The following is a 14,034-nucleotide window of genomic DNA, read 5'->3' as shown; positions in this document are numbered from 1 at the left end:
AAGAAATTAGAGACAAGTTTAGATCAGCAAGATTTCACTTTATGAAACCTTAATAAAAAGAGGGCCAGGAAAAAAACAGCATTTCTGTCTAAAAGGTGAAAAGCTCTCGGTAGATAGCAGAAACAATCAGCCTCGTTCAGTGGCGAGGTTTTTCTTTAACTGTGCGATTCTAAATGAAAAACCTTTCGAAAGTGTACAACAGCACAGGTGTTAATGTCCTAAAGTGATTTGAAGGAAAGTTTAACAAAGCAGGTTTTATCTTTGAAGCTGTTTTCACAGAATCCATTCTGTATCCTTAGAAATTTGGCCTTTATGAGTGTGAGACGGTGCCAGCTGGATGAGTCACATCCTCCTCAACAATAAACCAACTGAGCATTAAGGCTCTCAGCACCTGGTTGAGTGGCCTCTTTACCTCAAGTCTCTTTTGACAGAATCTTCTATTTTAATCAAACCACAACAACTGTGATTTTTTTTTTAGCCCAATCTCCAACAATATTTTCCTCTGAGCTTCAATCAAACAAAAGCATCAACACAAACTGAACTGCAGCCATCTGAGAAGTTGGTAAAGCTTTAAGTCCAGGAGTTTGAGAATGTCAAACTAATACTTTAAATCAACAAGCAGCTGAATGGGGGGAATTACTGTAGATGTCCCCTCTGTTGAATGCAACGACCAAATTTCAGTCAGGTTCCTTTATTTAGCATTCAGAGCTCCAGAATCCGTGCTCCAAAGCCACAGAAAAAAGGGGATCAAGCACAAAGTGACTCCACATGATCCAAAGTGACGCCCAAAATCTTTGCCTTTAGCCTATATAAAATGAAAGCATGCTCACAAACCTGCATTTAAAGTTTAAAGTGATCTAATGAAGACAAAAATATCTGATCTTTTCCTCTCAACTGCTGTTGAGGTAAAGCTACAACATGCAATAAATGCAAAGTTTTACTGACAGAAATGTGAAATATTATACATAATAATGTTAGTTATCATCTATGAACTGCAAGTCTCAGCCTTTATTTTTGTGTTGCCTTAGAAAACGCTATTTATAATCACATAGGAGCGGATCTGATGTTGACAGAGGCAGCCATCTTTGCTCTACGGAAGCTCAGAGGTGACAAACTGGAGACCTTAGAGATCACCATCATGTTTAACTGTGATTGAACCAAGTTAGGCTTATATAAAATATATATCCTTCACAGACTAATAAAATACTATTTAGAGAATTATCTATTAGTGTCGCGTCAATGCCATTTTTTGGCCTCGATACTGATACCCGATACCTGGCTGTGCAGTATCGGCCGATAACGATACCACCTGTTTGAAATTGATGTGTGTGTATATATATGAAGAGCTGCAAACTACTTGGTTGTAAAATAATTGCCATCATATCTTTGTCAAGCTGCTGCCTACCTTGGTGAATCAGAAAAAAGATGAATAAAAAGTGAATCCAGTAGAACTTTTTATTGCCTACCTGGAATGGTTGACAATAGTCGAATAAACTTTTGGCTCTCAAAATGGTATGGTATGGTATGGTGCCCAATTTGTTGGTACTCGCCGATACCGATACCACCATTTTAGTGCTGGATCGGGGCCCTGTCCGATACTGATATCGGACAGATATCGGTATCGGTGCAACACTATTATCCATGTAAACAAACCTTCTTGTCATCACTTGGATGGATAGTGGTTCATTCCGCTGCAGTCTGAACACTAGATGTCGCTGAAAATTACACACTGTAGCTTTAAGCTCTATGGTTGTCCACTTCCAAAAGAAGATGAAACTGGGGTTGAGTTTGTGTTCAGCAGCGGCGTCCTCCAAGGACCAAAACAGCAGGATTTGCTCACAAACACCTTATGAGGGTCGACTAAATTTCAAATTCAGATCAAATTCCTGATCTGGAGGTGTTACTGAGAGGCTGATTGTCCCTCTTTATCCCCTGTATACTAAAATGAGCCTGAAACTTAGGCTGATCTAGAAAATTCTCGCACGACTGGAAATTGGCCTGAAAAGGACGAAAAATCGTAGCTTTAGGCCCTGAACACTTAGTGTCTCAGTTTGGCTCAGAGCTCTAGTTGGCATTCTTTAGTTGAGGCGTCCAGCAGAAACCTGATGACAGCTGACTTCTGGTGAGGACAGGAAGTACTTTACCTTGATGAGCTTTGGAACCACAGCCTAAATCAGATCATTTAAAATTTCACTCTTTGAACAAAAGGTGATGAGAAGCAGACGCCTGGGTTCTTAAGTGGTTCAGTCAGCAGAGGAACCCTGGCAAAGTTGACGTCATCTTTGACGATTAGAAGATGCTACATGAGTTTCAATATAACCGAGGCGAGCTGGAGCCTCGTGTCCAGAAACAGCAGCACAGGAACATTTGCAGGCGTCGCCAGACCCCATTTACTGGGGCACGTGCCCCAGTATAAATGAGCTGTGCCCCAGTATAAATCTCATGAATATTTGCAACAGTATTACATTTTTTTAATGTATCATTCCAACGGGAGGAGACGTATATTTCTACTCAAATGCGCAGCAAGTGTGTTGTTAACTCCAAATTGAGGATGTAATAGCGCCCCCACGTCAGCGCATGTCACTGCATGAACTGCAGGTAAACTAACACGCAACTCTCAACTGAGTTGGATGGGACATTGTGCGGCCGCAACGCATTTTTAGTTCTGGTAACGTTTTTTATCTGTCAATTTTATTATTTTCCCAGTGAAACCACATGATTTATAGGCTACTAACTGAAAATTACTGCATTGGTTTGTAGATGGATATCAGGAAATTCCTCACATGGAGCAGAGACAGGGAAGCAGTAAAACAAGATGAGAGAGAGGGAGGTGAGGTCCCGTAATGAATTAGTGATTTAAACTAACCAGTTACATTAGGAACGTTATAAGCAATATAATAGATATTTACATAATTATAAATTTACGTTTTTTAATGTTTGCTGTAGAGAATGAGAATGAAGGTGCTGGAGTAGGAAAGGGAGGAGGAGGCGAGACTGACAGGCAAGAGACAGGTGAGAGACAAGAGAGACAGGACCATGAAGGTGATGAGGGAGCAACAACCAGCTTCCACAAACAAGAAGGGGACATTAGTGACTTAGGGGGAAAGCATGATGGTCCTAAACAAGTGAAGTTGTCCCACTATCCCCAGGACAAATTTGGAGTAAAAAAACTTTCATTTAATTCAAAATTGTTTGAGCTTTTCCTGGTTAAAAAAGAAAGCTTTGTCATCAAGGATATGCAGTGTGTTTTCAACTTGCTTGATAACACCATGTTCCCAACACTAACGCAGGTCATCCAGATCTCCCTCACGATCACAATCATCAGCTGTAGTTGTGAAAGGTCATTCAGTGTGTTGAGAAGGATCCACACTTGGCCGAGGTGCACAATGGGACAAGACAGGCTCCATCATCTGGCTATTTTATCAGTTGAAAAGGAAGAACTTTCTAAGCTGAGTCACAGTCTACTGATTGACCTCTTTGCAAAAATGAAAAATAGGAGGTACACTTTAATGCTCAAAACATAAAAGAAAAACTTAGTTCAGGTTGAGTTAAACTTTCCCCTGAACTAAAACTCTAAGACTGAAACCTAGGAATTAATGATTACTTCAGAATGTGTATAAGGAAACTTTATTTGTCAAAGTTGGTGATGTCTTATTTTTTATAGCTGCAATGTTGAAAATGTTCATGTATGTTAAAACAAATATGCTCTTATACTCATTATTATCTCAACTGGTAATTTTGGTAGGAATGTATCAGGGTGGGGCAGTGTGCTTGTCTGTATTTGTGTATGGAAGGAGGGGCATGTGCGGTAGGGGGCCAGTGCCCCAGTAAAGCTTTGTGCCTAGCAACGCCCCTTGTAAAACACCCTCAATTCTGCCTGACCATCACACTCAAGCTCCAGGAGATTCTTGTCTAATTCAGGGCATGAATTGAGATGAGAAAGTCCCTTGAGCTGCCTAATCTATGTAACCTGACTCCGCCAGATGGATTTGCTCCGCATATCCATCTGGAAACCTTCCGTAGAAGTAATTTAGGGAAGAGGCGAAAATACTGGTTAGCTGATTGGCCTATGTTGGTGATAGACGGGCTAAATAAACCAATCAGATCAACGAAGCATATGACGTACTAACAGAGGGACAACGAAGAAGAGCCAATTGATAGATCAAACTCTTGCCGAAACCAGTCGGGAGAAGAGCAAAAACATCTTTTCCTCTGAGAAAAGCCTCCAGAGCAGTATTTTGCTCTTCTTTCGGTAATTCCGATAAAACTTGCTTGATAGCCACGCTAACGCTAGTTTCATCGGCTGAAGCTGCCATGTTCTTTAGACTGAAATGTGGCGCTTCTCGTTGCGTCACACCTCAACCCGCCTCAAAGCCAACGCTGATTGGACGTTCGTTTGGTGAACGGCTCCAAATCTTCTTTAACCGAGAGTCTCCAGACTGATTAGCGAGTGAAACCTTGAAAGCTCGCGAGATCAGGATGGTCTCACGAGGTTATAATCTATGGGCATCATTTTTCAGAGCCTCCTCCAATAACATAGTCTGGCTTCCAGAATGATAGCTGCCCCTGAGCACAACAACCGACACTGGCCAATCTGCTGTTAAGCATCTACTAGAGAACCTGATAATTCCACCAGAATACAGGTATTCTAAAAAGGTTTAATGTGAATGGTATAATAATGACAGGCAAAACAGACAGATAAATCTGATCAGGCCAAGATGGTTGAACTACACGGTACCAGGAGACATGGTTTAGTCATTTGAATCCACACATTGATTAATGTTTTTTTTACATGCATTTAAAAAAAAGTTTTGCACGTGCTGCCTGATTAATTGCATGTGCAAATCCCTTTGAGCTTTATTTAAATATTTCCTCTGCATGTTTTAAAATGTGCAAACCTTTGACGATCATACCTTAAATTAACATTTTCTATAAATTGCTGCTCAGGGTGGGGTTCTGGCTCTTTTTTGTGTGTTATATTTACCTATAGATGACTGTGGCAGGCTTGTTCCCGGGGTCATAGGTGACCCTAACGTGACCCTGATGGAGCTCCACAGCGATTGGCTCACGGTCCCCATTATAGAGCAAGATGCCGTTATCTTCTGCAGTCGAAACCTAAAAGAAACGAAGGAGACAGACCAAGGGGTGCGTGTGAGAGACCCCGCTATGCTTGATGGTTATAGTCGTGAGTCTCCACAAGCAGAATCCCTGCTTCTTCTTCTCACCTGCAATGTGATGTTAGACTGAGGCCAGTTTTTCACATCTTGAAGCTGGACATAAGAATCTCTGTCGACGAAGTTGACGCTAACCAATTTCTCGCAACTTTGGCCCTCAAAGCCGGGCAGACACTGACAGACCGCAGTTCCAAGTTTTTCGTCACAGGAGGCGCCGTTCTGACACTTGGCCAGCTGGCAGGGCGTCTGCTGAACATCTCTCTTCTCACAAAACTCACCACTGAGGAGTCAAGATATAACAGAAAGATAATTGTACCAGTAAGCAACAATTGTTCAAAAATAGAAAATAAGGCTGTCATGAAGAAGAGGGGAGATGTTTGAGAACCTCTCCCCATTAATAGGATAAAACAGCTTTATTGAAGATCTTCAAGTTAGATGAGCGTTCGATTGTACCACATTGGCTTTCTGTAGATGTCGGCAGGAATATCAGTTACATATGACACATGTAGTAATTCGGAAAAATGTTTTAAAAATGATTAGACTTAAAATAATAAAACAAGTGATTAACCCTTTAAAGCCCGATCCAAGAATAAAACAAAACAGAAAATTACTTTTTTTTTGGTTTGAAGTCCTTATTTGGCCTTTTAACAAAATATGTAAAAAGAAAAAACAGAAATAAATTTTTGATATTAATAATTTATTACTATGCGATAAGTCAAGATTATTTTTTGTGTAGTCTTCTACTGGCTGTTATCAGGTATATCTGATTGTGTACAATAGGATTTTGAGCAAAGTTTTTACCATTAAATTATGCAAAAGGTGTCAGACGCAAAACATTTCAGAAACCGTTTGTATCAAATATGATACATTTGGCATTATAGGGTTAAAATAAATGAACCTCTTTTTGTATTGGGATTCAAAGTTATCATAAACCATAGAAAACAAACTGGTTTTCCAAGAATTATTTTCTCCATCTCCAACAATGTTTTCTTCCGACAGTGGCGTCAGGTGGAGGAGTTTGCCCGGGAAGCGGATGGTTGTCGGTTCGTGCACCGGCTCTGGCTTTCAGTGTCATTGTGTCCTTGGGCAAGACACTTCACCTGCATTTCCTACACTGCAAAAACGATCTAGAAATAAGTAAAAATTTCTTAAATTAAGGGTATTCACCCTTAGGCCCCGTCCACACGAAGTTAAAACGAACACGAAACGCTGATATTTTCCAGAACGTTTGTCGTAAAGACGGAGACGTAAAATAAATGTGATCGTCCACACGAATGCATGAAAACGCTGCAAAATGTATGCCAGGCCTGTAAGTGGCGCTGTGGTGCGAAAGCAAAAATAGGCGAAAACAGGCAACGAAATGTTGGGCATGCGCACTAATATTTATACATGGTTGCCCTGTGGATCCATTTTCGTGGTTCAGTCAAATTCAGGTGCTGAACTATGTCGTCGATATTGCTCTGTTCTTCCTGGAGATATTCCAGAAGAAGAAGATTCTGTTCTAAGCCCGACAGCAGGGTGAGTAGCATGAGCAGCAACCATTCAACACAGTACGGCGCCATTGTTGTTGTGATAGTGTGTCGCGCATGCTTTTTTAGAGGCGACGCTATGACGCATGCGTGTAAGAAAAAAAATGCGGTTAGAGCTTAAAGATGGAAACGCGAAAACTGCGTTTCAAAATCTTCCCACTCTGAAGGCTTAATAAAAAAAAGATCGTTTACAGACCCCCGAAAGCCGGCTTCGTATGGATGAGAGGCTGGTTTGGTGAAAAATTTGTGCGTTTGGGCCAGGGTTTGGCTTCGTGTGGACGGGGCCTTAATTTGAGTAGGTAAATGAGTTTTCCAATGGAATGAGTAATTTTACTCTTAAAATAAGATAATTAGATAATATACACTTAAAATAAGACAATGCAATTGTGTTTTCTTATTTTAAGTGTAAATTCTCTTATTCCATTGGCAAACTGTCTCTTTTACTTCCTCAATTCAAGAAAAAATCAACGTATTTTAAGAAAAAATGACTTATCTAGATTTAGATTTTTTGCAGTGTAATGATGGTGGTCAGAGGGCCTGGTGGCTGCAATATAGGACAGCCTTGCTTCTGTGGCTATAATGAAGCTTACCATAATCAGTGGGTGAATGACTGAATGTAGTGTAAAGTGCGGTGGTCTCCTGACTGGAAATAGTGCCTTATAAGTTCAGACCATTTACAATTTCTTTATGAGAAATAAATAAATGTCTGAAGCTGCTCCCCTGAATCCACAGAATGTGCTGTTTGCTCACATGGATTGTGTGCTTGTCAGCGTATTCTTCTCACATCTACTGTCCACTAAATGTAACATCACAACACGTCAACCAGCCAGGCAAAGCGTTCTGACCATGGTTGAGGAAAACTGAATATTTACACTGGAAATAATCAAAATCTAGATAAGTAATTTTTTCTTAAACTAAGTGCATTTGTTCTTGGATTTAGGAGGTAAAAGAGACATTTTGCCAATGGAACAAGACAATTTAGATTTAAAATAAGAAAACACAATTGCATTTTTCTATTTTAAGTGTATATTATCTAATTATCTTATTTTAAGAGTAAAAATGCTGATTCCATTGGCAAACTATCTCATTTACCTACTCAAATTAAGCGTAAATACACTTAAATTAAGACATTTTTACTTATTTCTAGATTGTTTTTCCAGTGTAAGGAAGAATACATTTCACAAAACATGGGAGCCAATCTTGTGACTCTACACTGCAAAAAACATCTAGAATTAAGTAAAAGATGTCTTAAATTAAGTATATTTACCCTTAATTTGAGCAGCCAAATAAGACAATCTGCCAATGGAATAAGTATTTTTACTCCTAAAATAAGATAATTAGATAATATACACTTGAAATAAGAAAAAACAATAGTTTTTTCTTATTTTAAATGTAAATTGTCTTGTTTCATTGGCAAAGTGTCTCATTTACCTCCTCAATTCATGAAAAAAATGCACTTAATTTGAGCAAAAATAACTTAGTTAGATTTCCATTTTTTGCCGTGCAGATTCAAACCCCAACAGCATCATTTGCAATGCATGAAATACTGAAGCTAGTGGAATAAGAAGACACCTTTAGGAAAATCAAAGGTTGCAGGATTTGAATTTTGTGAGAACACCTTAAACCATAGCAGAACAAACCATTTTGGAGAGAAGAGATCATTTTGATCAACTCATTTACAGATAGCTGCTAAAATAAGACTTTGTGTGCAATCAATGTTCACCATTAAAGTAAGTAGATCCAATAGGTTTTTTTTTTTTTTTTTTTTGGGGGGGGTGAACATGGACTAAAATCTCCAAACTACATTTCTGACACCTTATTAAATCACTAGCAGTGAACATTTAAGTGGCTCTATTGTGCCACTTGTTTGGCTTTTAATCTTGAAAAAAAATCATATTTTTGCATCAAATACTTCATATTATTGTTTCTTTTGGTTATTTGCTCTTGTTGGAACAACCCTCAACCACTGTAAAAACAATCTAGAAATAGGTAAAGATAACTTAAATTAAGTCTATTTACCCTTAATTTGAGTAGGTAAGTAAGAGGATTTGCCAATGGAATGAGTATTTGAAATAAGATAATTGGATAAAATGCACTTGAAATAAGACAATGCAATAGTTTTTTCTTATTTTAAATGTAAATTGTCTTGTTCCATTGGCAACGTGTCTCACTTACCTCCTCAATCCAAGAAAAAAATGCACGTATTTTAAGAAAAAATGACTTATAAAGATTCACATTTTTTGCAGTGCAATAGTTTGCCTTATTTAACAGCCCCACCCACATCTCAGGCTCTGATATCTAAGATATCTAACGTGCCGTTAAGGAGCATTAATAATGAAAAACAACGTGTTTTTGATGTGAGGACTTAGGCGACAGTTTTCTCTTTTATAGGGCAAAGCAGAAAAGCTTCTTTCTCTGAGCTTTTGGCTTAAAATAGTGAATAAGTTGTTATTTCTGTGTGTGCTGGACAATTGCTTCGTGATAAAACCTTCTGACTACATTTCTATCAGAAACTGTATTCCACTTGAGGTCCAGATGCGTCCACTACAAGTTTCAGCGTCTTCTTGTGGTGTGGAAATTTCTCCGCTAACCTAAAATTGCACCGCTGAGGTGATGACAGGGGCCCCTTTAACCCAAACTTGCTGAGTTTGCCTTGCAGCTCGGTTGCACCAGTCTGACAATAGAGCTCCGTTGATTTCAAACATCAACTAGGGCCACCTCTTTGGGCCGCACTAGTTAGGTTAGAATACGGTTGTGCTTTCATTCCGAGACCCAAATGGGACCAAATTTAGATCGACCTAAATACAAAAATACAAAGTTCAATTTCTTATAGTTTTTTTTACTTTCATTTCTACTATTAAAATAGTGATAAAGAGCGTTTTTTTCTTCTTTTTGTGTTTCGTTTATGTTTCAAGTTGACAATATGAATAAATCTGAGCCCAGGAAAGCCAATAAAGGAACAAACTAAAAGGAGAAATGTGCATAAAATGATTCCTCTATGGAGTTCCTTCTAAAATAGTGTGAAAAAGAAAGGTCTTTAAATTACAGTGAAATATACTTTGATGCTCTGCCCATGCATACTTGGCAGGCGTTTTGAATTATGAGAAATTTGCTTTTTCTACATTTAACTATTTAAAAGACTCATACATAATATGAAAATAACCAAAAAAGGTTTCTTCAGAGCAGAATTTTGGATAGTCCATTTTCAGGAGTTCCCAGTTTACCCAGTACCTGAATCCCAGTGGGCAGACACAGCTATAGCCGTCCAGATGGTCAACACACTGAGCCGCGTTCTGACAGCGGTGATCCACGCACTCATTGTAGTCTATACTGCAGTCCGGTCCCACCCACCCAGGGATGCAAACACACCTGTAGCACAAAACAAACACTAGCATCATCATCATCATCATCATCATCATCATCTGACACTCTTCATCATTTTAGGGTCTCAAAATCAAAATCCAACACATTATAGTATATGTTCAATCTTTGATCTCAGTTTGGATCTGAGAGTTTGCCTATTCTGGCAGTGATGAAGGTGTGTGTGTGATGTGTGTGTGTGTGTGTGCTTTTACCTGGGGCCTGAAGGGCTGCTAACGCAGGTGGACTGATGCTGACAAGGATTTCTACCTGGAGAACAAACATCATCCTCCTCCTCGCAGAACAGACCTCAAAACAAGAGGAAAGAAACACGGCTTTCATAAAGCAATGAGCAGAGTTCCAGTTTTGCTAAATCCTGGATCATCTTTGTGTCTGACTGTTTATCCGACCGGGCTGAGCTGTACCTCTGAAGTTGGGAGGACACAGGCACGTATAGTTGCCGACTCCATCAACACATGTGGCCCCGTTGTCACATCCGTGATCCTCGCAGTCGTCCACGTTGACCTCGCAAAATGTGCCATGGAAGCCGAACGGGCATGCGCAGCTTAGAGGAAAAAAACAAAGAACAAGGTTTCAGTGCAAATATAAAATTAATAATAGTAGAAATATTAAAATAAAATTTGCTTCGCTAGAGATCGTTTCTACAAAAAAATTCAATTGGTTTAAAACTCTAAAATAAATGTGAAAACAAAACAGGAGAGATTGTACGTTACATGTTACAGAGACCTGCTACACATAGGCACATACTGCATTTATATATATATATACATATATATATATAAATATATATATGTTATGTCAGAGTCTTGGTCTGTTTGTTCCTGTTTTTCTTGGTTTTCCATTTGTTGTCCTCTGCTGCCCTCTTGTGTCCTCCCTTGCTCTGTTTTTCTGTTCTGCCTTCACCTGTTTTCAATTCCCTCATTAGCTCTCTCTTTGTCTCTGTCCCCTTTAAAAGCCCTCCCTCTTCAGTTCCTGTTTGCTGGATCCTCGTCTAACTTCTGTCTGTGTTCCTCGTCTCTCCCTGGCTCCTAGTTTTAGCTTAACCCTGATGTCTCCTTGGTTCAGGCGCGTTTGTTGTTTTCTGTTGGACTCTGATTCCTGCCCCTGGACCTGTGAACTTAAATAAACCGACTTTAATTCACCTCTGCCAACTGGTCTCTGCGTTTGGGTCCTCCAAACAAACACCGCCTCATGACATGTTATAATGTAATTCTTAAAAATGTATTCTATATATAAATTTTGAATCCTAATTCTAAATTTAAATCAATATCTATATGTTAAATATCAATCTTAAAACTCGATGTTGAAATAAAGTATATAGTGTTTATCATTAATCTAAATATCTGAGTGTAATGTGGAAACATTATATATATATATATATATATTTTTTTTTTTTTTAGTTTTTTACCATTGCCATTTAAGGGTATTTTTTCACCCTGAGGAGCCAAAACAGCCATATCATGTATATGCAGATTCATGCACAAAGTAGAAGCATATGTACTTTAATAGTCCACAAAGTAGTTAAAAATACTATAGATGGGAAATTAAGATATAAGACCAGTGAGCTCCTTGTTGAAGTTGAACCTATACCAACCGTTTTAAAGGGAAGCCACTGGAAGTTATTTTATTTTGCATATTTTAATCAGCAGGACAAATCAAAGTACTCTATATGAGGGAAAACTGATAAAGAGAAGAATATTGCAATGGGATAAAGGTAAAAGAAGTAAGTAAAAGTGAAAATTATTAATATTAGATAATTAGAATAAAAACAACATAGAAAATCCGCAATAACAAATGAAAGAAATATTTGACCTTAAACTTAATAATGTTAAGATCGCTCGGTCGAAGTCTATTATAAACAAACACTTTTTAATTTGGATTTAAAGCTATTTATGGTTTTAGAACTTTTACAGTTTTCTGGGAGCTTATTCTAGATAAACAGAGTATAAGATAAAAAGCTCTGTGGTTCAATGGTGACTCGATGCTGCCCAAGTGGTCCAATAAAAACATACGTTTGACAGCCCTGCTCCGCCTGCCGTATTGTGACCACAGCTTGGTAGAAAACATGTGATCAGTTCAAGAACAAATTCAGTTGAGAAAATGTGAACCAAATATTTTTCCACTGCCTCTTTGTTCCTTTATTGGCTACAGACTGATGGCCAAAAAACAAACAACAACACTGACGATAAAAGCGGAGAGAAAACAAAAAGCTTTATACTTTAATGGCTTTGTTGCTGTTGGTTACTGCTAACCAAAAACAACCAGCTTGCTACCTGAAGCCTCCTGTCTGCTCGTCTCTTAGGCAGGTTCCTCCATTGGTGCAGGGGTTGCTGACACAAGCATCGACCGGGGTCTCACAATGTTTACCCTGAACACCCAGAACACAAACACATGCATAAGTATCAGATGTGTGTAGTAACAAAGTACAAATACTTCGTTACTGTATTTAAGTAAACTTTTTAAGTATCTATACTTTACTCCATTACTTATTTTTCTTCCTACTTCTGACTTCTACTCATTCAATTTTTTACACAAGTATCTGTATGTTAGAATAATTGTATATAAATGTATCTGTGTAGTGTTATCATGCATAAAGCTGTGTGCTATAGATAGATTTGCTTTTGGAGAGGTTGTGGTTGATCTACGAGCAGCACTCAACCTGCTGAACTTTGGTGAACAGCTTCAACAGGTTAAACTTTGACTGAACCCTGAGATTTAGAGGACATGTTTACTGAGACTGCAAGTCTGAGTACCTTGTCTTCCCTCCCCTCCGTGTAGTCTCAGCTGGGACCACTGATTCCAATAAAAAGCGATGGAGAACGCTGGGAATGCAGAGTGGGTTGAGATTTGTAAACTCTGCAGTCTCTTCCAACTCTCCTCGCGAGTAAACTAAATTAGTTGTCTCTGTGCCTTCTTTCTTTCCCTGCATGTTTGTATGATGTTTTAGGTGCTTAGACCTGACAATGTACAGGTGCTGGTCATAAAATTAGAATATCATGAAAAAGTAGATTGATTTCAGTAATTCCATTTAAAAAGTGAAACTTGTATATTATATTCATACATTACATACAAACTCATATATTTCAGATGTTTATTTTGTTTAATTTTGATGATTACAAATGACAACAAATGAAAATCTCAAATTCATCATATCAGAAAATTAGAATATTACTGAAGACCAATAAAAACAAAGGATTTATAGAAATGTTGGCCAACTGAAAAGTATGAACATGAAAAGTATGAGCATGTACAGCACTCAGTATTTAGTTGGGCCTCCTTTGGCCTGTATTACTGCAGCAATGCGGCGTGGCATGGAGTCGATCAGTCTGTGGCACTGCTCAGGTGTTATGATAGCCCAGGTTGCTCTAATAGTGGCTTTTAGCTCTTCTGAATTGTTGGGTCTGGTGTATTGCATCTTCTTCTTCACAATACCCCATAGATTTTCTATGGGGTTAAGGTCAGGAGAGTTTGCTGGCCAATTAAGAACAGGGATACCATGGTCCTTCAACCAGGTACTGGTAGCTTTGGCACTGTGTGCAGGTGCCAAGTCCTGTTGGAAAATGAAATCTGCATCTCCAAAAAGTTGGTCAGCTGCAGGAAGCATGAAGTGCTCTAAAACTTCCTGGTATGTGGCTGCGTTGACCCTGGACCTCAGAAAACACAATGGACCAACACCAGCAGATGACATGGCACCCCAAACCATCACTGACTGTGGAAACTTTACACTGGACTTCAAGCAACGTGGATGAAGTGCCTCTCTTCTTTTCCTCCAGACTCTGGGACCTTGATTTCCAAAGGAAATGCAAAATTTACTTTCATCAGAGAACATGACTTTGGACCACTCACCAGCAGTCCAGTCCTGTTTCTCTTTAGCCCAGGCAAGACGCTTCTGACGCTGTCTGTGGTTCAAGAGTGGCTTGACACAAGGAATGCGACAGCAGAAACCCATG

The 14,034-nt window shown here is 38.9% G+C and overlaps 1 protein-coding gene across 1 annotated transcript in view; it reads right to left on the bottom strand.

Moving 5' to 3' along the window:
• The window catches only part of LOC119798499 (slit homolog 1 protein-like), a gene marked incomplete at its 5' end in the record, with an annotated part of 50,768 nt that overhangs the window by 17,217 nt on the left and 19,517 nt on the right, over window positions 1-14,034 (bottom strand). The window contains 6 exons of the mRNA XM_038308000.1: window positions 4,985-5,115; window positions 5,226-5,454; window positions 9,935-10,072; window positions 10,279-10,372; window positions 10,489-10,628; window positions 12,358-12,452. Coding sequence (XP_038163928.1) covers window positions 4,985-5,115; window positions 5,226-5,454; window positions 9,935-10,072; window positions 10,279-10,372; window positions 10,489-10,628; window positions 12,358-12,452 — 827 coding nt within the window. The remainder of the gene's footprint in view (window positions 1-4,984; window positions 5,116-5,225; window positions 5,455-9,934; window positions 10,073-10,278; window positions 10,373-10,488; window positions 10,629-12,357; window positions 12,453-14,034) is intronic.

Source organism: Cyprinodon tularosa, unplaced genomic scaffold (genome assembly GCF_016077235.1).
Source record: "Cyprinodon tularosa strain WSP-4 unplaced genomic scaffold, ASM1607723v1 ctg628, whole genome shotgun sequence".
NCBI lineage: Eukaryota > Metazoa > Chordata > Actinopteri > Cyprinodontiformes > Cyprinodontidae > Cyprinodon > Cyprinodon tularosa.
Note: the sequence above shows the minus strand (reverse complement) of the source record. Positions and strands in the feature narration are given on the sequence as shown.